The 26,533-nt window shown below is 43.2% G+C and overlaps 1 protein-coding gene across 4 annotated transcripts in view; it reads right to left on the bottom strand.

Annotated features, from left to right (window-relative positions):
• The window catches only part of LOC134357276 (uncharacterized), a 135,977-nt gene that overhangs the window by 62,152 nt on the left and 47,292 nt on the right, over nt 1-26,533 (bottom strand). For all 4 annotated transcript variants that reach the window (XM_063068855.1, XM_063068766.1, XM_063068939.1 and 1 more), the window contains one exon: nt 4,137-4,294. In XM_063068855.1, the coding sequence (XP_062924925.1) occupies nt 4,137-4,294 (158 nt within the window). The remainder of the gene's footprint in view (nt 1-4,136; nt 4,295-26,533) is intronic.

Raw genomic sequence — 26,533 nt, forward strand, 5'->3', positions numbered from 1 at the left:
AAATCCAAATATACCACATCCACTGGTTCTCCCCTATCCACTCTACTAGTTACATCCTCAAAAAATTCTATGAGATTCGTCAGACATGATTTTCCTTTCACAAATCCATGCTGACTTTGTCCGATCATTTCACCGCTTTCCAAATGTGCTGTTATCACATCCTTGATAACTGACTCCAGCAGTTTCCCCACCACCGACGTTAGGCTAACCGGCCTATAATTCCCCGGTTTCTCTCTCCCTCCTTTTTTAAAAAGTGGGGTTACATTAGCCACCCTCCAATCCTCAGGAACTAGTCCAGAATCTAACGAGTTTTGAAAAATTATCACTAATGCATCCACTATTTCTTGGGCCACTTCCTTAAGCACTCTGGGATGCAGACCATCTGGCCCTGGGGATTTATCTGCCTTCAATCCCTTCAATTTACCTAACACCACTTCCCTACTAACATGTATTTCGCTCAGTTCCTCCATCTCACTGGACCCTCTGTCCCTTACTATTTCTGGAAGATTATTTATGTCCTCCTTAGTGAAGACAGAACCAAAGTAATTATTCAATTGGTCTGCCATGTCCTTGCTCCCCATAATCAATTCACCTGTTTCTGTTTGCAGGGGACCTACATTTGTCTTTATCAGTCTTTTCCTTTTTACATATCTATAAAAGCTTTTACAGTCCGTTTTTATGTTCTCTGCCAGTTTTCTCTCATAATCTTTTTTCCCCTTCCTAATTAAGCCCTTTGTCCTCCTCTGCTGAACTCTGAATTTCTCCCAGTCCTCAGGTGAGCCACTTTCTCTGGCTAATTTGTATGCTACTTCTTTGGAATTGATACTATCCCTAATTTCTCTTGTCAGCCACGGGTGCACTACCTTCCTTGATTTATTCTTTTGCCAAACTGGGATGAACAATTGTTGTAGTTCATCCATGCAACCTTTAAATGCCTGCCATTGCATATCCACCGTCAATCCTTGAAGTGTCATTTGCCAGTCTATCTTAGCTAATTCATGTCTCATACCTTCAAAGTTACCCCTCTTTAAGTTCAGAACCTTTGTTTCTGAATTAACTACGTCACTCTCCATGTTAATGAAGAATTCCACCATATTATGGTCACTCTTACCCAAGGGGCCTCTCACGACAAGATCGCTAATTAACCCTTCCTCATTGCTCAAAACCCAGTCCCGAATAGCCTGCTCTCTAGTCGGTTCCTCGACATGTTGGTTCAAAAAACCATCCCGCATACATTCCAAGAAATCCTCTTCCTCAGCACCTTTACCAATTTGGTTCACCCAGTCTACATGTAGATTGAAGTCACCCATTATAACTGCTGTTCCTTTATTGCACACATTTCTAATTTCCTGTTTAATACCATCTCCGACCTCACTACTACTGTTAGGTGGCCTGTACACAACTCCCACCAGCGTCTTCTGCCCCTTAGTGTTACGCAGCTCTACCCATATCGATTCCACATCTTCCCGGCTTATGTCCTTCCTTTCTATTGCGTTAATCTCTTTTTTAACCAGCAACGCCACCCCACCTCCCCTTCCTTCGTGTCTATCCCTCCTGAATATTGAATATCCCTGAACGTTGAGCTCCCATCCCTGGTCACCCTGGAGCCATGTCTCTGTGATCCCAACTATATCATAATCATTAATAACAATCTGCACTTTCAATTCATCCACCTTATTACGAATGCTCCTTGCATTGACACATAAAGCCTTCAGGCACTCTTTTACAACTCTCTTAGCCCTTTTTAATGCTTGCCCTGGATTTGTCGGCCTGCCACTTTTACTTTTCCCCTTTGTACTTTTTGCTTCTACGCTCACTTTACACCCCTCTGTCTCTCTGCACTGGTTCCCATCCCTCTGTTGTGAACTAACCTCCTCACACCTAGCCGCTTTAATTTGATTCCCACCCCCCAACCATGCTGGGACCATTTGGGAAGATATTTTTGTGGCTGATTTTTTCCCATAACAGTCTATGATCTGAGACTTTAGCTGGACACTGATCAGCCTGGAAGGAGACCTTCTAAGTTTGAGCAGTTGTCAGTTTCTCCAGAAATGAGTATGAGAGATGAGAATAAGAATTTTGTCCTTTTTGTTTGTTATTTTCTACACAATGTATTACTTCTATTCATAAAAAGTTACTTGAACTGTTAAGCCTTGTTTGTAAACCAGCTGCTGTTGGAGATATCATGGAAAATTATATTAGAAAAGATGGATTTTTTTCTTTCAATGCATTAGTGAATTTTACATTCATTAAGACTACAGGGTTATGGCAGCACTTGGGACCAGCACCAGAACCCCGCATTAGGAGCAGTGAAGGCTAAACACAGATTAAAGCCTAGAAATTACTGTTGACTATGTTAATGGATGAACACTCAGTTCTAACAGCTGCATTAATCCATTTAAAATAAACCAGGGTCTCTTGCTCATGTGGTGTGCTTTAAGCAGTCATCTGCTAATAACACCAGCAATAATCTCCTGTTTTAAAACCCCTTCAAGTCCGTAATAAGTGTGTCTTAAATCAATCGTGGATGAGACCTGCTTTAACAACAATGTCAATAATGCCCTTGGATTTCTAAATTATCCTATATCTTCACGCATCCTGTGTAGAAAGAAGTCCATCAGACACATTTTATGTAACACGCAACACAATTATTGATAAAATATATTTCACCTCCTTTTAAAAGTTGCTGGTGAACACAGCAGGCCAGGCAGCATCTCCAGGAAGAGATACAGTCGATGTTTTGGGCCGAGACCCTTCGTCAGGACTAACTGAAAGAAGAGCTAGTAAGAGATTTGAAAGTGGGAGGGGGAGGGGGGGATCTGAAATGATAGGAGAAGACAGGAGGGAGAGGGATGGAGCCAAGAGCTGGACAGTTGATTGGCAAAAGGGATATGAGAGGATCATAGGACAGGGGGCCTAGGGAGAAATAAAAGGGGGAGAGGTGGGAAAAGCCCAGAGGATGGGCGAGGTGTATAGTGAGAGGGACAGAGGGAGACAAAGGAGAGAGAGAAAAAGATTGTGTGTATATAAATAAATAACGGATGGGGTACGAGGGGGAGGTGGGGCATTAGCGGAAGTTAGAGAAGTCAATGTTCATGCCAACAGGTTACTGCTACTGTGCGGGAACCAGAATCTCTGGAGCAGGAGGCCCCAAAATCCTCGGCTTTGCTTGTTTCAGTGGCTGGGGTGAGGTCGAAGGCGCTCGGGAGGCTGTATCGGAGAGGTTGGTCGGAAGCTCTAAGTTTTCGGACGGATGGACTCAGTGTCGGCTGCTTCCAAGGCATCGGCAAGTTGATGGTGCCTGGAGGTTTATGGCAGGGAGTTTCTCCCTTTTGCCGCCTGCTATCGGGGACTCGGGAGTCGATCGACTCGGGGACTTTTGAGACTTTTTTTTACCGTGGTTTGTTCTTCATCAAATTATGGTACTGCTTTGCACTGCTGTAACTATATGTTATATTTATATGGTTCGCCAGTGTTAGTCTTTGGTTTGTCCTGTTTTCTGTGATATCACTCTGGAGAAACATTGTATCATTTCTTAATGCATGTATGCATTTCTAAATGGCAATAAAAGAGGACCGAGTGTTCTCTTAATCTAATCAATGAGACTTGTCTTTTTAAAGTTCCTGCTTTCACTCCAAGGACCTGAGCTATTTTCTCAGCCTTTTGACTCCAAAGCCTCTTAAGCCAGAGCCTTCTTACTCCTATACGAGCTCACTCTCTCAATGGCCACTGCCAAAGTAGATGCTTTGCTTGACCCAACCTTGTTTTTATTGGCTGCAGATAATTACTTCATAACCCAATCACTTCTGAAACAACAATTAGCTAACTTACCTCTTTTAAATTCCTGTAAAATAAAATGCACAAGCAAGCCCGAGACCTGCTACTTTTAAGCTCTTCTGCTCTCATTCCAAGTCTCAACTCATGTTGCTGTTCTTGAATGCTAAGGCAGCTGTTTGGAGTTAACTGTTTCTTAGTACCAGCAAAAATTCATCAAAGGTAAATAGGAAGCACCCAATTTATCCCATTCTTGTCAGTTTTACCAAATACTATGTTGAAATGACATGAAGGCATAAACATACATTGCAGTATAAGTATTTGGCCACCATGAATGTAGAACACCTCAAGCCAAATGTTACCTTGGAATGCTGTTGGTTCTCAAACAATTAACGGCACTCTCGGACTCCAGAAATGCTGATCTCTGATATTTCTTCAAAGGTTTTAAAGACAGATGACGCTCCGACGTGGAATCAAAACTGTGATCATTTGGTTCCAGATTTTGCCATTTGGATCTCAACTAAAGACATAAAATCAGTCGTATGTTAATTTGATAAGACACAACATCAACGAATATTTTCCGATGTGGAAACATCATCTTTAATCATTGCTGGGACACTGTGGAAGTAGATTACCTGCACAATAAGGAGTGCAGTGGTTCAGGAAACAGATGACCACCAACCATAGATAGGTGATAAATCCTTACTTTCTCAACTACATACCTCTTGCACCAACTACTCCAAGAGTACAGAAATTTAAAGAACAATCTGAAACTACCTTTGTTGTCTTGTGCTTAAAGATATTCAGTAAGATTACATAATAAGCAGTTAAGTACAGTAGGCAACACGCGTTTTTGTAATATTTTACGTAATTATTTTGGCAATGGCCTAATGTTCTTGCTCTAATAGTTTTAGTTTTCATCAAAGTAAATTTGAAATAGCCATTAATCTCGGGACAAGACTTTGATTTGATTGACTTGGAAGTCACTCCAAAGTCACAACAGCTAAAGGATGAACTCTTGCACAGAAATGCATTTCATTTAATACCAATGTAACCGAGGCTAAGCTGAAGCCAGTCCTAAATCCCAAAAGAAACAAAATCCAGCATAATCCTCTCAGTTAATTCTGAACAGTGGCCGGGTGCCAAAGTGATATGTAACTATTAGGGGAGAAAATACAGTTTTTTTTCCCCCTAAATTTGACCCAACTCCGGAAGTGTGGCTGGATATGTTAATCCTGACCATATTTTCCTTAAAATATGATATATAAAGGTGCATTCACATTGAGATGTGAAATAATAAATTAGACCTAAAATTGCCAATGGTTGGTAAATGCATACTGACCTACTAATTAACTCATGATTTATAGAATCACTTTTACCTACTGACAAAGCTGCAGAAAACATGAGCATAAATTAAAAATTTTAGGCATTTGATTTTCTGTTCAAGTTCCATGCAGAATAAGTTGATATTTGATCTTGTGTGCAGATGCTTTTGGAAGCACACCACAGCATCACTTTTTCCCTTTTTCAAATAAAAGAAAGGCAGTGAGTGTAAAATACACATAAACCACAAATTCAACATTTACAAAAGCTGAGTAAACCATATTTAAATTCAGAAATTTGAATAATACAATAACCATTCAAGTAGAAATAAAAGAATTTGTTCCATGAAAAGGTCACAATTGTACAATAATGTTAGTTCTATCTCACACTGCAGCATTTGGTACACATCATCATCCCACAAAAAAAAAGTGATAGGAATCTGGTTATCTGCTTTTGATGATGTTGATCAAGGAATTTTATGAAAACATGATAGCTCTGTGCTTTTCCCTGACAAAGAAAATAAAATTCAAAATCTTCAAAGTACATTATCAAAGTATGTATACATTATACAACCTTGAGATTCGTCTCCTTACAGACAGCCATAAAACAAAGAAACCCAAAAGAACCCATTAAAAACTGCCCAGTGTGCAGAGAAAATAAAATCATGCAAACAATAAAAGTAAGCAAATAGCATTCAGAACTGAAGTTTTACAAAAGACACAAAGCCAGGCATCACAGCAGCAGGCCACAGCTTCAGTTCATCGCAGAGCCAAGTAAATGGTGTGGGACCACAGACACGAAGCCAGGCATCACTGCAGCAGGCCACAGCTTCAGTTCAGCACACAGCTGAGTAAACATAGCGAGCAGAACCGGCCCATTCCTTGCCCCTGGTCCCAACAACAGCCTGGCCTTTTCAATCTGGCCCGGTGCTTAAATCATCTGAACATCGGGTCATTCCTCGCTCTTGGATCATTCTGGGGCTTGGACTCCACCACCAAAACGATTCAGCCCATACCCAACCTTTCCAGTTCGGCCCAGCGCTTAAATTGATCAGATATCTGGACTTTCCTTGCTTCCGCCGACCAAAGGGCTTAAAAAGAGGATTTTCATAGCAGTCATAGAGTCCATTCTCACTTACGGATGTGAGATGTGGACACTCACCAAGATGATGCGAAAGTTTCTAGATGGTTGTTATACACGAATGCTCCGGATGGCTCTGGACGTGAGTTGGCAACAGCACGTGACAAACGTCGAGCTCTATAACAACCTACCGATGCTCACCACTAAAATCGAGGCGAGAAGACTGCAACTAGCGGGGCACTGTCTACACCACCCCAAGCTACCTGCCAGCCTAGTCATCATATGGGAGCCCAAGCATAGGAGGATGAACCCTGGGCGCCCTCCCAAGACTATGGTCAACATGCTCCTAGAAGGCAGCAGTGCAGCCAATGTAGATGAACTGAACACACTGATGAGGGAGAGGGAGAAATGGAGAGTCCGTCATCATGCCCGACTTTGGCCCCCTAGGCCTGAGTCGACGTAGTAGTAGTACTTGCTTCTGCCTCCTCCTCTTCCCACCACTGCTTGCCTTCAACATGCCTCATCTTCATCTCTGCCTCTTCTCAACTAGCCTCATCCCTGCATGCTTCTCCATTGTTAATGGCTCTTGGTAGGGTCACCCATGCCAGAAAGGTCAAAGAGTAGAGGCCAGACTAAGATTGGTCCACTGGTCCACTGGTCCTCAGGTTTGGGGGCTCAGCTCAGGGCCAACTACCCTGACTGGTAAAAATAAACTGTTACGGAAACAGCAATGAAAAATCCTTCTATATCTGTAAGTGGCTGTATGGACAGACAGAGATGGAGGACCTTCATCGCTGCCCTAAAGGGCAATAGTGTAACAGGCAGTAAGTCAGTCGCTGGACAGCACCAGCTTAAACCGGAAGCATCTAAGCACTAATTTGAAGCACCTCAGAAGCCCTTCATCTGTTATCACCTTTTGAATGGGACTGAAGTCTATCAATGAGCTTCCCCAAAGGTCCAGCAATCAACTACTTCTTCTCAAAAATGTGCCAGATTTTTCCCCCAAAGTGGGGGAAAACTTTTACCTTTCATCCCAAGCCTGAAGCCTCCACATCCACTTCCTGCACATAACAATTATAGACAATGAGAACATAAACTAGAGAACACTGAAGAGTTCAACGTGCCGCAGAATACAACTTTTGTGATAGTACGGGTCAAATATTCAAAGCGTTAGTTTTTGCTGCATTTCCAAATGTAATTTCTGCATTGAGAATTTTGCTGTTTTCCCAAACGATATTATGCTTAAATTTGGAGAAAATTAGAAGTAATCTTTATGATTCCTCACTTAAATTTGAACAGACCTGGAGATCTTTTATCCAATATTTTCATTTAATGTAATTTCTATTCTCTTTTGTTCCATATCTATATTCCCTTCTTGTCTTTTTTTTAAAACTGTTTTTAATGGAGGTCGGGTTTGAGGACTTGATTTTAAGTTCTTTAACTCTACCTGTTTCCAAGTTAGCACATTGCTTTGCTTTGCTTTTAGTTTAGTTGCACGGTGGGTTTTTTTTTTGGGGTCTTTTTTTGGGTTTTTTTTCCCCCTTTTCTCTATTGATATATATATATAAATCAGTATACTATTATTTTACCATATTATTTTATGTTTAAATTGCACTGTTTGTATCAATTTTTTCTTCTGTATTAATATCTCCTGTATTTCTAACAGTGTATTAGTGCCTTTATGGTTTACCCTTTGTATACTTATTCATAAAAAGATTTAAAAAGAAAAAAAAGAAAGAGAATTTTGCTACCATCCCATAAAATGTAATTATTTGCCTGCAGTGTACCACTACAAAGAGGTCACAAGGACAAAAAGAACTACAGTGATTTAGCTCTGATTATCACTAAACTGTTCATCCTTTAAACAATCAAGTTTTTAAAGTTAAAACAAAATTGCATAAATGATTCTGTGAATTAAATGGCAAAATACACATTGTGAGGTGTGGGGGAGGAGTCATATGTTACCATCTTCCCATTATGCCCGGCACTATTTGTAGGACATAAGAAATACCACAACGATATTACACACTCTGGAATGATATCTTAATTTGCAGAGATTGCTACCATGAAATAACTTTCAGCTCAGCAGTAAAACCATTAAGAACTGTTGTCTATCTCCCCTTTCCTGTCCATCTTCTTTCTGCCTTCTGCACCTGCACAAGGACACAGCTGAGACGGGCTCCAATGCCACCACCTGCTATTCCCACTCCAATGCCCAGTTCAGCCTCGGAGTACCACTGGGTCGAGGGGCTGAATCCAAAGTCAGTTTTATACAGGCCAACACAAAAATACAGAGAATATTTTATTTTTATCTTCGCTTTACTTTGATACGTTTAGTTAATTTCCAGGACTTCAAAATATTAACTTTTTTCGTATTTACTTATTTATTCATTTGAACTATTTTAATTAAACCCTTTTTTTTTTAAACAGTTCAACAAATGACTAGCTGTCAAAAGGCCGTCCCCTTTTGACCTGGAGGGAGGGGCAGTGCTCCAACTGTCAGAGTTCTTGCTATACTTCACAGGAGCACACCAGCCCACTCTACCCAGCACAGGGAAGTGTGGGCCAGTGGGCACCACGGGCAATGAACTCAGGCAGCAATCCCGATCTAGTATGATCAGCCTCAATATATCTCAGTGCCTCATTGCCTCTAGTTTCCTATCACTGAAATAGTTGCTGTTTCGATTGTTCTTTCATCCTTTCCCATTGCTTTCTCCCCCCCCTCCCCCATAGCAACGGCATTTTTGCTGCTGGCAGACCTAATATGCTCAACTAAGTAGTACCCCAGTCTACATTGGGTTTCACCAGTGTCGAGGAGGCTACACCAGGAGCACAGAAACAAAAGGAGGGCCCAACAGACTCAAGTGAAACGCTGACTCACCTGGAAGGACTGTTTGGGGCCCTGAATGGTGATGAGGGATGAGCTGTAAGGGTGGGTGTAGCATTTGTCATGCTTGGAGGGATAAGTGCCGGGAAGGACATCTGCGGAGAGGAACGAGTGGACAAGGGAGTCGCAGAGAAAGTGAGACCTATGGAAACTGGTGGGGAAGGGGTATGGAGGGTAAGATATAGACACTTGTACGGCATGAGGGGGAAAATGAATCAGCCGTGATGAAATGGTGGAGCAGTCTCAAAGAGCCAAATGGCCTAATCTGCTTCTATATCTTATGGTCTTATGATTCATTATACAAAAGTAAGTGCAATATCTACTACAATGCTATGATTAAACAGTAAGTTATTTGTGAGACCGAACCCTGAATCCTCCATGATCTTCAAACTATCACTGCTGAGGATCTTTAATAATTACTTGAACTAGTGGTCTGACTGTCAGGTTAAATGCCCATGGCATTAGCAGCAGTGTTTATATAAATTACAGACAGTTCTGTGTTATTGTTTCTCAGTGGGTAGTAACTTGACAGTATCTGCCTAACCTCTGTGCCTGCACATCCATACAAGGCTGTCAGGTAGAGACTCTCATCCCATTACTTTGAATCTCAGAGGCGCCACTGTCCTCCACTAAATTGAAATTTGCTTTGAATACACAGAAACATAACAGATAAGATTTTAAAGGGAATCAATTTAAGTAATTTAATTGAGATGTTCTGGTGCTGTATCTGCTATATAATCAGTTTGCCTTGCTTGCAACCAGGTTACCTTTCCTGCTGCCCTTTGAATGCTGTTCCATCAGTAACAAAAATATGTACAGTGCAACTATGTAAGCTTTCACAACACCTCTTCACCATAGCAACAGAAGACCAAATCATTATGGACCATCTCTATTCGGCACTTTAAGTTTAGGAGAAGGATCCTAACACAAGCTATGCACTTTCAAATATCACAATCCAACTGTTAATTATTAATGAATGGTAGACATACAGTAGAGGGAACTTGAAATTTACAGGAGTTTTGAGTTGTATAAAATTTCTTGAATTGGATAACCCCTCACACATCTTAATAAAATCATGTAAGCTCCATAGAAATATGCTGTATTTTTATAAATCTCAATAATTATTGTTTACTATTCCAGGAATCCATTATTATTGGTAATTCCAGAAGTCCTGAATAATATTCAGATCAAAAAGTTTTGCTAAATGGTTTCACCCCTTTTGTTATCTTTATTTTTCAAAAACGCACATCCTCTCAATTTGCAAGGAAGTGTGACTGACTTTTCATATATTTCCACAGCACTGAACAAATCTTAAAATGACACAATATCAAAATAATGACAGAGACTTGCCAGCAAGAAGGGAAGCCAGAGCAGAAAAGTTACAACGTTTTCCTGAGGAAGTTTATAGAAGGGGTGTGCATAAGGGGATGAGAGATAAAATTGGGAAGAGAAATGCAACCTCATTGGCTCTCCACTCAACTTCAGATCACCTGGACAATTGACAAGCTGCTGCTCATTGATTACACTCAGCATTCAACATGATCATCCCTTCAGTACTAATCAACAAGCCTCAAACCCGGGCCTCTATAACTCCCTTTGCAACTGGATCCTTGACTTCCTCACTGGGAGACCACAGCCAGTGTGGATTGGATATCACTTTCACAAAGACAATCAACATAGGCATATCCGAAGATGCATGCTTAACCACTGCTCTACTCTCTCTATATTCAATGCGACAAATTTCTATTGACATCCCTTGGAGATTTCTTCTTTCAGTTAGCCCTGACGAAGGGTCTCGGCCTGAAATGTCGACTGCACCTCTTCCTATAGATGCTGCCTGGCCTGCTGCATTCACCAGCATTTTTTGTGTGTGTTCGTTATATCACTGCTGTTGTGTCTGCACAACTACATATCAATTAAGTAAAGGCACGCACCTGGAAGGTTAGTGTGTGTGTGTGTGTGTGTGTGTGTGTGTGTGTGTGTGTGTGCGCGCGCGCGCAAGTGAGAGAGAGAGGGGGGGAGAGAGGGAAGGAGGGAGATGGACAGGGAGGGAGAGGGGATGGGGGAGGTTAGGATTACCCTCAGCTGACCATCCTTGCATGGTGATGTCATAGACTTCGGACAATGTCAGTTCATTCTTTGTTTCGCTTCGTATTTCAAAATTTGTTACCAACAACTGGTCCACCAATGCTGTGTGGGATACTTCTGCTGGGTCACAGAATGAAGACTTTTCTTTTTCTGTTGTCAGTAGTGGAACAGGTGACAAGCTGTCAGTAATGCTGTGTTGTTTGGTACCCCTTAACTGTCATAACAGCGGGCTCCTAGGAAAAGTACTCAACGTTGCAACTAGGTAGTAGTCATCACTGGGAATCCCTTCCTGGGATTGAAAATGTACACAAGGGGCAGGGGGTCTGTCACTGGAGTAAACATTTGTCCCCATACTAGACTAAGGGCCTCTCCGTCGATCTATGCATAGTTATGTTCTGCATTCGTCAGTGATCTTGAAGCAAATGCAATGGGGCGTTCAGATCCATCTTTCGTAGTGTGTGACAAAACTGCACAAATACAATAAGGGGACACATGAGCAGTTCATCTGACGTTATTAGTCTCTGTTTCCTTGAATGCTCTTTCACATCTTTCTGACCATTCCCACTTTGCTCCTGTTTGCAACAGTGCATTCAATGGGTGCAGCACTGTAACAATGTTTGGGAAAAATTGGCGTTAGTAGTTTACCAGGCCCAGGTATGACCTGAGTTGTGACACATTTTCTGGTTTGGGTGCCTGAATACTGCTTCAGTCTTCTCTTGTGACTTATGTAAACACTGCTTGTAAATGACTTATCCAGAATATGAGATTTCATTCTTCAAAACTCACATTTCCCTCTCTTTGCTGGCAGACCATATTCACTCAGCTTGATATGCATTTTAACCAAGGTTCCAGAGGTACTCTTCATCATTCTTGCCAGTCACAATGATGTCATCAAGGTAACATTGTGTTCCTGATCTTGGAGCACTTGGTCCATTGTTCTTTGTCAAACTGCTGGAGCTGATACGATGCCAAAGACGAGACAATTATATTGCAACAGTACTTTGAGAGTGTTGATTGTGAGGAACTTTCTGCTTGACTCCTTAATCTCCATTTGCAGATAGGCTTCTGACAAGTCAATCTTTGAAAACCTTTCCTTGTCTGCCAAAGATGCAAAAATGTCTTTTCGTAGTGGGGATATTGTGCAGTACACAGCACAGGGTTGATACTCACTTTGACGTACTAGTACACACAGACAGCTCCAGCCTTCCCTTCCTTGATCACAAGGATGACAGGTGTGGCCCAATCGCTCCACTCAACTTTGGAGACAATGCCAGATGCCTCCAAGCTCTGAAGTTCATCATCCACTTTAGGACATAGTGCATAAAGCACTGGGCACACTTTATGGAATCTTGGTGTTACTGCTTCATCCAGCTCAATTCTGGCCTTCATACCTTTGAGTTTACCAATACTCTTCTCAAACACCTTCTCATTAGCATTAAGCAGCTGCGAGAGTCTCTGGTCATTGCTACCATTTGGGTTGCAGTTGCCTATTGATATCACATTGAGAGCTGCGATTGTGCACCAGTCTAGTTGGATTTTTCTCAACCATTCACGTCTGAAAAGTGTTGGCCCTCCACTTTTCAACACAAATCTCTAACTGCTGTGTTTTGCCTCCGAACATCACACTTACTTTCAGTTTGCCTCGGGGAGACATTTTTTTTTTGCCCACGTAGGTCTTTCGTATCATAAAGCTTTTTTCTAACGGTAGCTTAGAAAGCAGTTTGTTGTAGTCAACCTCTGAAATTACAAAGCTGACCCTGTATCTAACTCCATTTTCAGTACTACACCAGACGCATCGATTGTAATCCATATTAATTTGCAATCTGCTTCAGTAATGTTATGCAGTTCTAAGCATATCACCTTTGCCAGACTCTGCGTTGGTCTGATTAAGTTTCACATTCAATCATTTTATGCATTTGTTTGGTTTGTGTTTGAAACTTTTTGTTGTGTGCTTTTTCTCTTTGGTTATGCTTTTTGTCTGACTTGCACACACTGTGGCCTTGTCTGTAACACTTCCTGCAAACTTTTTTCTTTGAATCAACAGTTATTTGCATCATTGGAGGATTTGCCAATAACATTTTTGGCTTTTGTGTACAGGTACATTTTGTGTGTTTCGCATTCTACACTCTTCTTCTGTAGGTCTGACACATCCGTTTCTGCTGTCTCCAACGATATTGCAATGGCCAATGCCCGTTCTAAGATTAGGTCTCTTTCTGTCAGTAGCCTCTTCTGCATGCCACATACAGGCCTGTCCCTTAATGCATCAGAAAGTCTCTCTCTAAAGTTATAGTATTCAGAAATGCTTTCATTCTTTGACTGGTTCCTTTTGTAAAATTTATATCTCTCAGCTATTACCAGTAGTTTAGAGCACAAGTGATTTTGTAAAAATTTCATTGAACGTCTGCTTGCTTACTGGCTTTTCAGAAGTTACTAAGTGGCGTAAAAGCTTGTACATTTTAGTATCCTCTAAGCTAATAAGTGTGAATATTTTCCTTTCCTCATCCATGTTATTCATGTTACAATAGAATTAAACACTCTCGATACACGATTCCCAGTCCTCACTAGCACTATCAAATCCATCTACTTTCACAACTAAAGCCATCATCACATTATCTTCACTTCAACTTTGCTAGTCGTGTGTCTTTCACTGTGTGCTATGCAGTTACTCAGCCGATACTTTGTTAACATCCACGATGGTCGTCTTCGTACTGATTCACTCTTTCCCCTCACTCTCTCTCTTCTTTCCTCTGAAGTCTGTCATTCTGTAACTGTGCAGCTGGTGACATTTGCTGATATTCAGGTTTGTACTTGTCGTCAATTTGTTGCATCTGCACAGCTACATATTAATTAAATAAAGGCATACGAACTTTCCGACCATCAAGGACATCTTCTAAAGGTGGTGACTCAAGAAGGTGGCGTTCATCATTGAGCATCCTCACCATCTAGACCATGCCCTCTTTTCATTGCTATTACTGTGGAGGCTGAGGATGCACATTCAACATGGACACTACCTCACTAGTTTGCTCTAATTTTCACAATTTATCTATTTTACATTTTTTTTGTTATAACTTATGGTCATTTCTCTATTGCACTGTTTGCTGCCACAAACAAAATTTAACAACACATCAGTAATACTTGACCTGATACTGATTTTTAAAAAATCTAAATTCAGTAACCTCAAAAGTAAGATCGTAATGCATGAACCACCTTACATATTTAATGCAACACAAATGACTTGACCACTTTAGATAGTTTAAGATTTACAGTATCCCTAAACTCTGCCATTCAGTAGTTCGACACAACAAGGGCTATTATCTTACCTACATCATTGGCCTTGCACATCAGTTAGCTCACCACACCGTATCAATGAATCCCATGCTGCTGCATACAGAGCTGCCCATCTTTGTGCAAAAACCTTGCTTAAACCACAAGACATAGGCGCAGAATTCAGCTATTCGAGTCCACTCTGCTATTTCATCATGACTGATCCCAGATCCCATTCAACCCCACACACCTGCCCTTTCACCATACCCCTTGATGCCCTGACCAATCAGGAATCTATCAACTTCTGTTTTAAGTATCTCCACAGACTTGGCCTCCATCGCAGTCTGTGGCAGAGAATTCCACAGATTCTACTCTTTAGCGACAAAAACTCCTCCTTCCTACTGTTTGAAAAGATCACCCAATTTTGAGATTGTGCCCTTTTGTTCTGGATACCTGTACCAGAGGAAACATCCTTTCCATATCCACCTTATCTAGTCCTTTCAATGTTCTGTAGGTTTCAATGAGATCACCCCACATTCTTCTAAATTCCAGTGAGTACAAGCCCAAAGCTGCCAGATGCTCCTCATGTTAACCCCTTAATTCCCAGAATCATCCTTGTTTATCTTCTCTGGACTCTCTCCAATGACAATACATCCTTCCGAGATAGAAACATAGAAAAACCTCAAGCACAATACCGGCCCTTTGGCCCACGATGCTGTGCCGAACATGTACTTACTTAGAAATTACCTAAGATTACCCATAAGCCCTCTATTTTTCTAAGCTCCATGTAGCTATCCAGGGGTCTCTAAAAAGACCCTATCGTATCCCCCTCCACCACTGTCACCGGCAGCCCATTCCATGCACTTGCCATTCTCTGCGTAAAAAACTTCCCCCTGACATCTCCTCTGTACCTACTTCCAAGTACCTTAAACTGTGACCTCTCGTGTTAGCCATTTCAGCCCTGGGAAAATGCCTCTGACTATCCACATGATCAATGCTTCTTAGAGATAAGGGGCCCAAAACTGTTGACAATACTCCAAGTGTGGCCTAACTAGTATCTTATAAAGCTTCAGCATTATCTCCTTGTTTTTTATATTCTATTCCCCTTGAATAAATGCCAACATTGCAGTTGCCTTCTTTACCACAGACTCAACCTGTGAATTTTTTGCCCATTCTTCCAATTTGTCTAAGTCCTGATGCAATTGCATTGCTTCCTCAGCACAACCTACCCCTTCACCTATCTTTATATCATCCACAAACTTTGTCACAAAATCACCAGTTCCATTATCTAAATTATTGACAAACAATGTGAAAAATAGTGGTCCCTGAGGAACACCACTAGTATGGGTAGCAACCAGAAAAGGTCCCCTTTAGTCCCAATCACTGCCTCCTGGCTGTCAGCTATTCTTCTATCCATGCCAGTATCTTTCCTGCAATGCCACAGGATTTTATCTTGTTAAGTAGCCTCATGTATGATACCTTATCAAATGCCTTCTGAAAATCTAAGTAAATGACAGCCACTACCCCTCCTATGTCCACATTGCTTGTTACTTCCTCGAAGAACTCTAACAGATTTGTCAGGCAAGATTTCCCTTGACAGAAACCATGCTGACTTTGACTCATTTTATCATTAGTCTCAAAGTACACCAAAGCCTCTTCCTTAATAATAGACTCCAACAATTTCCCAAACACTCAGGTTAGGCTAACTGGCCTATAATTTCCTTTCTTTTGTCTTCCTCCCTTCTTAAAGGGTAGAGCAACATTTGCAATTTTCCAGTCCACTGAGGCCATGCAGCATCACGTGATTCTTGAAAGATCACGACCGTGCTTCTGCTGTTTGAAGGTCAGTGAGCAACCTGCAGTGCTCGGGTGATTACGCGTTGATATTTGAGGTGATTTGTCTGGAGTGCAGAAATATTTTTCTTTTGCATTCAGAGAATGGGAGATGCCTAGAACCAGCTACCAGATGTAAGGGAGAAAATAGATATGGAAGTGGTGTTGAGGCTTTCAGCTGAGTACATGTGTATGTATGGAATGGAAGGATATGAATCATGTGCAAGCAGAAGAGATTTAGTTTTAATTTGGCACCGTGAATGGTATAGACATCATAGACCAAAGGACCTGGGCTGTACTTTTCTATGTTATATGATGGCAAACCTAATACATGATCACCGTCTTTAGATGGTAAACCTGAGGATAACTGAAAGGGAGGTGGGATTATGGTGTAAAAATCTCACACTTAGCGCTGCTACTAACTTCACCAACCCAGTTTGTGCACACAGACCCCCTATTGAACCACAACCCTTATACTACCTATGCTGCACAATACACAGTGACTCTCTTCCATCTTTGTCGCAGGACACAGTGGTAACAGCAGCAAAGGTGATCAGATAGACTTGCTGATCTAAAGTGCAATTGAATGCACTGTACTGATCATCACTCTCACTGCTGGTTGTCAAAACTCAGGCCAGTGGCCATACTGAAATTACTTAATGTGATAGCATACTCACATTGAGATCTCCTTCTCATGTCCCTAATCCCACCCAAACCAAAAGTGGTGCTGAAGTAGACGATCAGGCTCTGCAGAGAAGGTAAAGAAAGCCAAGTAGCTTACTTCTGTTTTTACTGTTCTTACTTTCAGATGCTGTATAATGCACTATAGATATCCTATTGCAGATCCAACAATACATGTAATATTCATAAAAATGGGCACTAATGGTCCAGTTTTGAACCACAATGTATCCATAGCAACAGAACCAGATTTTTTTTTAATTAGGAAAATATGCTTAGATAAGCACAAGTATAATTATTTGCATTTCTAAAAATAATTATTTGAGATAATGCTTCAGCAATCTACCTGAACAGAAAACCAGCACTGACAATGAGTTCATGTTTTGAAAGGTCCATTTCCATCAAAATCGATGAATGAATTCTACAATGGCCGCTGATCTGCAACTTCTCGGCATCCAAGCTCCAAACATAAAACTTGGGGGATAAAAGGGGAATATAATCATATTTTACATCGAGCTCAGAACAGTAAAATACATTACAGGCCCTTCAACCCACGATGTTATGCTGACATTTTAACCTACTCTAAGATCAATCTAACCATTCCCACCATGTAGCATTTCATTTTTCTTTCATTCATGTGCCTATCTAAAAGACTCTTAAAGGCCTCTGATGTAACTGCCACCATACCACCTCTGGCAGCATGTTATATGCAACCAGCATTCTCTAAAAAGCTACCTCTGACATCCCCCCTTTGCTTACCTCCAAACTTAAAATTATGCCCCCTTATATTAGCCATTTCTGTTCCTGATAAAATGTCTCCAGCTGTCCACTCTGTCTTCTACCAGGTCACTCCTCATCCTCTTTCTCTTGAAAGGAAAAGCTTTTGTTTGCTCAAACTATCCTCACAAGTCATGCTCTCTATTCCAGGCAGCATCCCAGTAAATCTCCTCTGCACCCTTTCTAAAGCTTCCACATCCTTCCTTTAATAAAGTGACCAGAACTGAACACAATACTCCAAGTGTCGTCTAACTAGGATTTGATAGAGCGCAACATTACCTTGCAGCTCTTGAACTCAATCCCCCGATTAATGAAGGCCAACATACCATATGCCTTCTTAATCACCTTACTAACCTATGTGACAACTTTGAAGGATCTACCATTTGCACTCTCCGCAACACCACCAAACTTCCCTTCCACTTCCTCATGCAAGTCATTATATAAAAACCACAAAGAGTAGAGGCTGCAGAACAGATTCCTGTGGAACACCACTGCTCACTGAAATCCAGATAGAATAGTACCACCCTTTACCTTCTGTGGACAAGCCAATTCTGAATCTATGCAGCCAAATTGCCCTGGAACTCACGCCTCTTGATTCTCAGAATGAGTTTACCATGGGGGACTTTGTCAATCACCCTTTTCACCACATATCTAGATACACCACATTCACCACCCTACCTTCATCAATTTGTTTTTAAATTCCTCAAATAATTCAATTAGGCATGTGAGTCATGACTTGCCCCTCACAAAGTCATTCTGACTAATAATTAAAAACTATGCTTCTCCAAGTGCTCAAATCCCATCATTAAGAATTGTCTCCAATAGTTTGTCCACCACTAACATAAGACTCTTTTGTCCATAATTACCAGGATTATCCTAACTATCTTGAACAAGGAAAAAGCATTTGCTACCATCCAATCTTCTAGTACTACCTACGTGGCCAGTGAAGATGTAAAGATCATTTCCAAAGGTGCAGCAATCATCCCTCACCTCCCATAGTAACCTCGGGTATATTCATTGAGTCCTAGGAATTTATCTATCCTAAAGTTTTTCAAAAGTTCCAGCACACTTTCTTAACCTTGAAATGTTCTCACATATCAGTCTGTTTCATGCTATACTCACATTCAAGGTCCCTCTTGCTGGTGAATTCTTAAAGTATTCCTTAAGGATCTCCCTTACATCCTCTGATTCCAGGCACATTTCCTAATTTATTCCTGATCAGTCCCACCCTCACTTTAGTCATCCTGCTCTTCTTCATGTATGTGCAGATCACCTTCGGCTTCCCTTACCCTACTTGCCAAGGACGTCTCATGTTCCCGTACAGCTGAATGGACTTAAGCTCGTTTCTGATTGCCTTTAACTCTTCTCCAGCTATGTCTGATCTTTGCTTCCCAAACCTTTAAGTACGCTTCTTTCTTCCCCTTGATAAGATGTTGCATATCTCTTGTCAACATGCTTCCTCATCCTACCATCCTATCGCTGCCTCAATGGGCAAACCAATGCAAGTACACCCAAATTCCTGCCGAATAGCATCATAATTCAACTGCCCCCCCCCCCATTAAATACTTCCCTATACCATCTACTCCTTTCCCTGCCCAAGGCTTGGTATAGGTCAAGGATTTGTGGTCACTGTCTCTGAAGTGATTGCCAAACGAAAGATCTGTCACCACTACAGGTTCTCTGTCTAGTACCAGATGCAGTATAGCCTCTTCTCTATTCAACCTGTCTACATATTGTGTTAGGAATCATTCCTGTACCCAACTAACAAATTCTGCCCCATTTAAATGTTTTGCACTGAGAAGGTCCCAATCACTATCAGGGAACTTCAAATCACCCAACACAACAACCCTGTCATTTTCCAAAATCTGACTCCTGATCTGTTTCTCAGTGTCTCTGTTGCTATTGGGTGGGGGGGGGCAGTCTATAGAATATTCCCAATAGAGTGATTACTCCCTTCCCACTTCTGACTTCCACCCACTCTAATTCAGTAGATGATCCTTCCGCAACATTCTCCCTGTTCCGCAGTTATGATGCTATCTTTGATTAGCAATGTCATTTCCCCATCTTTTTTACCTCCCTTCTTATCCACTTGTGAAACATCTAAATCCCAGAACATTTAGCAGCCATTCCTGCCCTTGTGACAGCCAAGTTTCTAACAGTCACATCATGCCTCCACGTATTGATCCATTGTTTAATTTCATCCTTGTTCCTGATATTTCTTGCATGAAATAGACACATTTCAACTCATCCAATTGGCTGCATTTAGACCACAAGACCATAAGACATAGGACAGAATTAGACCATTCAACACATCAAGTCTGCTCCGTCATTCCATCATGGCTGATCCCAGATCCTACTAAACCCCATACACCTGCATTCTTGCCATATCCTTTGATGCCCTGACCGATCAGGAAACCATCAACTTCCACCTTAAATGTACCCATATACTTGACCTCCACCGCTGTCTGTGGCAGAGCATTCCACAGATTTACTACTCTCTGGCTAAAAATATTCCTTATACTTGTTCTAAAAAGTTTCCCCTCAATTTTGAGACTGTGCTTTCTAGTTCTGGATATCCGCACCAGAGGAAACATCCTCTCCACATCCACCCTATCTAGTCCTTTCAACATTCAGTATGTTTCAATGAGATCCCACCGCATTCTCCTAAATTCCAGTGAGTATAAGCCCCATCCACTGTCTATCCTTCCTCACAGTCTCTTGAGGTACTGTATTTACCTTTATACTAACCTCCTCATCCTGCCCGCAAGGACATTGCCACTGTGCACCCCCACTCACCCCCCACCCAAGTTCAGGTTTAACCTGTCCTTTTCTTACTGATCACACCTTCCCCCAGAAGAGATCCCAATGATTCACAGATGTGAATCCCTGCCTCCTGCACCAACTCTTCAGCCATACATTCATCCTATTCTTACTTTCATTGGCATATGACACAGACAGCAACCTAGAGACTACCCTTGTGATCCTGCTTTTCAGCTTCCTATCTAGCACCCTATATTCCCTCTTCAGAAGCTCATTCCTTTTCCTACTTATGTTGCTGGTGCCAATATGTACCATGCGTCAGTCGTGCATGCAGCCTGTTACAGCCGCTCGGACTAGTTTTCTTACTTTTTTCTTCTTACTTTTTTGTTAACTTATGTTATTTGTTGTATTTTTTTCCCCATGGTAACACGGTGAAGCCGCACCCTCTCTAACATGCTGGTGGAGAAAGTTTTATTTGGGTTTTTAGCGCTGGAAATAGTTACATTCGGACACATCTCATTAGCGGGGCAGCAGTATGGTCACATTGTTTATTCCAGGGACCTAATTGCGCTTATGCCGGCCGGTTTAGCGAACAGAGCGGTGGACACCCCGGCTGAAATCTAGAGGAAAACACACAGAGGATGCAGAGGGGGATCAAAAAGGCGAGGAAAGAGGACCAGGTCGAGACAACAGAGACTTATGGAGAAGAGGCGTTATAAGCCTGTCTTCTCGCTCTCATTATGGGCAATGTGAGACCGCTGGGGAATAAAATGGACGAGGTGACGGCGCTAGCCAGAAGTCAGAGAACATTTCGGGAGAGCAGTGTTATGTGTTTTACTGAATCGCGGCTGCACGAGGAAATACCCGACCAAAACATTTCCATGGAGGGCTTCCAGACCGTTCGGGCTGACCGTAAGTGCACTGAGAGCGGTAAGCATTGTTACGTACCCCGTAACTGGGTTGCCAAACCAGCAGAAATGGATCACTCAGTTGGAGTCTGGAGTACTAGAACTAAGAAAGTTTTATTAAAGAAACAAGCAACACAGTAATCGAAAGGATAATAAATGCAACAGTTCAGCGATGATAAACACACATGTGCACAGAATTAAGATAACAGCATCAATCAAGCTCTATCGTTGTCTAGGGGTAAATGACCAATTTCAAAATGACTCAAAGTTCAGTCCAGTTTAGTAGTTCAGTTCGCAGTAATCGTTGCCATGGCGGTGGACAACGTGGGGGAAGAGAGAGATAGAATAGGAACAACTCATCATTCAGAACGGCTTCACTCACAGACCAGCAAGATGGCTCACAGACCAGCGAGATGGCTCACAAACAGCTTTTTGGGCGGGTCCTTGGTGATGTCACCTGAGGTCACCGACTGTGACCCCTCCTCCAGATGCGGTCGATCCTCTGCAGTGAACCCGGCACCCAGGCAAGGGCGGACACACACCGGGTTCCCGCTGATCGTACCTTTCCACCCTTGTCGTTGTCTGGTACTTCTCACCCACTCGTGAGAAGTGCACCGCTTCCAGGGTCTCGTTACCTCGGGTGGCGTGTGTGTCTGTCCTAGCGAACCTGTCCCTTTTTATCCCCCTGCTGGGGCATCGCCTGTCCATCACCTCAAACAGTTCAGGGTTCAAAGGGGGGAGCCGCTCCAGACAGCTCTTCCTCCCACATCCCTTCATTACACATCTCCAGACGCTGCTCCATTGTTCCTTATCTCTCCTTCCCCTGAGGGCAGGTGGCAGACCAACTGCTGATGCCACTGATGCTAGCCCAGGCCAGCAAACATCTTAATTTTATGTTTATTCTCGTAACACTTCCCCCCTTTAAGGATTTTTACCGGGAGGTAAAAATTACAAACATGACTACATTATCTGATACATACACAATATACATCTTTAACAGTTATTTAGCTAATACAGAGAATTTGAAGCTGTCAACACCTTGACAGACAGTCATCACATTTTCTGTTCCTTTTACACGTGTTATTAATAATCCCTTAGACCAGGCTCCAACTCAGCAAACTTCATAGTGGCCAAAAACACTGATGAATTGCGACCAATGTAACCTCTCATTTGGTTTTGTCCCGGACCACAATAACAAGGGTCGTCCCATTCCGACTCAATTTTCTCTCGCAAGGGCTTAGTAGGAGGGGGACGGGTATTGACCGCAGAGTTATTGCAAAACTTCCTGCAGTACCCCACCATCTCCAAAAGCCTTCTGAGGGCCCTCTTGTCTGTCGGGGTTGGGAGGTCAGCGATAGCCTGCACTGTAGCTTGCATCACTGCCAGCTGCCCCTGTGTCACCACAATTCCCAGGTAAGTGACTCTCGTGTGGCCGAATTCATTTTTTTCAAGGTTCACTATCAAACTGGCTTCAGACAGCCGTGTTAAATTGCCAATACACACCTCTGTGTTCATCAGCCCTTTAGTCACTGAATTACTCGAAAAATATGGGTGTTGTTTACTTGGCTGCCCTATTGTAACAGACATAACCCAACGTCCCAGTTCTTTGCATTTCCTCGGGACAATCAAACACATGGGTGCGAGTCGTTTAATTACTCCTTCGGGGATTAAGGGAGAGACCTTATCAGTAGACCTGGCCAAAACAATAGCCTTCTCCCATCTGACCGATCCCATCCTAATCTTTTCAAAATGGTTTTTTCCTCTTATCAAGGGGCCCCTAGCTTCATTGATTTCCACGCTAACACCGACTAGGTTTGTTAGCGTATCAAAAGCCGGTGACCGTCTCAGTTCGCGTCGGTCATGATCAATAACATTCTTCCCCCTGGGCAGCCGGTAAATCTCTTTCATGATTCCACCAACTGTTTCCTCCAGCACCGCAAAATGTCCACCGGGGGGTACCTCGTGGGCCATGTTAAAAACCTCATCCCCATAACTCTTTTGCACCACCCCCCACTCCTCATCTGCGGATGCTGTACTTGATTTCCCTTTCTTCCTTAGCACTTCCTCATCCGCACAATAGCCTACTAGTTCCCTTGTCAAGGCTGTGTCAGAGAGAGCTGTCTCTGCAAAAACCATCAGCCCCTCGTCTCGCTCCTGCGTCTGCACAAATTCTTTCCTGGCTACTGCTACGTCCGTCCCAGCTCCCTCACTACCTCTTATCTCACTACACCCTGTCTCATACAAGGTTGGCAGAAATGTTTCAGCCAAATTCACCATCGCGGGCGGGGCCTCCATGCTGGCAGGCTGACCTGTCAATCTCACGACTGGGAACACGATTCCTCCGGCGATGTCATTACCGAGCAAGACTTCCACGTCTTTCATCGGTAATTCGGACCTCACCCCGATCGTGACTAGTCCAGAGACCAGGTTGCTCTGTAAATGTATCTGGTGCAAAGGGACTGACTCTGTCCCTTCCCCAACACCTTTGACCTCTACCTCCCCAGTCTGGGTCTCTGAGCTAAACTCTAATACACTCTTCAGTATTAGTGACTGACACGCTCCCGTGTCTCTCCAGATCCGCACTGGAACTGGTTTTAACCTCTTTTTCATTGACACCAGTCCAGCCGAGATAAACCTCTCGCGCCCTTCCTGGACTTTTTCAGACCTGTCCTTCCCTAGCGGTTCGCTTAACAGCTCGATACAGCCATTCAAAATTTCCGCTTTTCCTTTCCCCGTCTCCTTCCTTGGGGCAAAGCACCTGGACGCAAAGTGTCCGACTTTCCCACAATTATAACAGACGACCCCAGGAGACTTCCTACCAGACTGCTCCCGGTCTACCTTATCCTTTTCACTAGTCCCCGGCTTACTTTCTGACTTTTCCGGTGGACTCTCCCCGCCGTCCTGACTACCCTTCTGGTAGCCTTTACTCGGGGCAACCTTCATTTTATGCGTCAACGCATACTCATCCGCTAACTTAGCAGTTGCGGCTAACGTGGCTGCCTCTTTCTCATCGAGGTAGGGTCTCATACCCTCAGGGACACAACCTTTAAACTGCTCAATCAGAATCAGCTGCAGCAGTCTGTCATAATCCCCCTCTACCCCTTTCGAGGCGCACCAACGCTCACAATATGTTTGCATCTCACGAGCAAACTCCAAATACGTGCGGTCCCACCGCTTCCTCGCATTCCGGAACCTCTGCCGGTATGCCTCCGGGACCAACTCATAAATCCTGAGGATGGCCTCTTTCACCACCTCATACCTCTGGGCATCTTCCGCGGATAAAGCGGAGTAAGCTTGTTGGGCTTTCCCTTTCAGTACACTCTGAAGTAAAACAACCCACTTATCCCTCGGCCAGTCCTGACTTATAGCTACTTTTTCGAAGTGGAGAAAGTACCGATCCACATCGGTATCGTCAAATGGGGGAACCAGCCTAACCTCCTGGGTCGCCCGGAACCCTCCACCTTGGTTCGGCACGAGCCCCTGCTCGGCCCTTATCTTTAACTTCTCCAGCTCAAATTCCCTTTCCCTCTGTTTCTCCTCTCTCTCCAACTGTCTGTCCCTCTCTCTCTCTTCTCTCTCCAACTGTCTGTCCCTCTCTCTCTCTTCTCTCTCCAACTGTCTTTCTCTCTCTTGCCTTTCTACCTCTTTCTCTTTCTCCCGCCTTTCTAACTCTCTCTCTTTCTCCTGCCTTTCTAACTCTCTCTCCTGCCTTTCTAACTCTCTCTCTTTCTCCTGCCTTTCTAACTCTCTCTCTTTCTCCTGCCTTTCTAACTGCCGTACCCGGAACTCGTGCTCGAGTCTCAGTTTTTCCAGCTGTACCTGTACCGCGTCTCCAGCAGGTTTTTCAATAGACACCTCCCCCAGCTCACCTTGGGGAAACACACCTTTAGATACATAGTGCTCTACAATAGCTCTGTGTATCTCCTCTCTCCTCATTGTCGACTTCACCTTAGCAAGATTCACCCGTTTGGCCACAGCTATCAATTCCGATTTCCTGGCATCCTCTAATGCCTCCAAGGTCGGCGCCTTTATAAATTCCTCAACCTCCATTTCTGCTGTTTGTCTTTTCTTTCTTTCGGGAATTTTAACCCAATCAATTTACTCCGTCCCAAATTTAGCGTTCAAAATCGCGGACGAGAACCCCACTTATGTTACGTACCCCGTAACTGGGTTGCCAAACCAGCAGAAATGGATCACTCAGTTGAAGTCTGGAGTACTAGAACTAAGAAAGTTTTATTAAAGAAACAAGCAACACAGTAATCGAAAGGATAATAAATGCAACAGTTCAGCGATGATAAACACACATGTGCACAGAATTAAGATAACAGCATCAATCAAGCTCTATCGTTGTCTAGGGGTAAATGACCAATTTCAAAATGACTCAAAGTTCAGTCCAGTTTAGTAGTTCAGTTCGCAGTAATCGTTGCCATGGCGGTGGACAACGTGGGGGAAGAGAGAGATAGAATAGGAACAACTCATCATTCAGAACGGCTTCACTCACAGACCAGCAAGATGGCTCACAGACCAGCGAGATGGCTCACAAACAGCTTTTTGGGCGGGTCCTTGGTGATGTCACCTGAGGTCACCGACTGTGACCCCTCCTCCAGATGCGGTCGATCCTCTGCAGTGAACCCGGCACCCAGGCAAGGGCGGACACACACCGGGTTCCCGCTGATCGTACCTTTCCACCCTTGTCGTTGTCTGGTACTTCTCACCCACTCGTGAGAAGCGCACCGCTTCCAGGGTCTCGTTACCTCGGGTGGCGTGTGTGTCTGTCCTAGCGAACCTGTCCCTTTTTATCCCCCTGCTGGGGCATCGCCTGTCCATCACCTCAAACAGTTCAGGGTTCAAAGGGGGGAGCCGCTCCAGACAGCTCTTCCTCCCACATCCCTTCATTACACATCTCCAGACGCTGCTCCATTGTTCCTTATCTCTCCTTCCCCTGAGGGCAGGTGGCAGACCAACTGCTGATGCCACTGATGCTAGCCCAGGCCAGCAAACATCTTAATTTTATGTTTATTCTCGTAACAGCATAAAGGAGGGGGGGTTGCTGTTCTGGTTAACAACAGATGCTGCAGTCCTGGACATATTACAATCGAGGAACATGTTTGTAGCCCAGATATTGAACTTTTTTGCTGTTGGACTCCGGCTATATTCCACT

Source organism: Mobula hypostoma, chromosome 1, assembly GCF_963921235.1.
Source record: "Mobula hypostoma chromosome 1, sMobHyp1.1, whole genome shotgun sequence".
NCBI lineage: Eukaryota > Metazoa > Chordata > Chondrichthyes > Myliobatiformes > Myliobatidae > Mobula > Mobula hypostoma.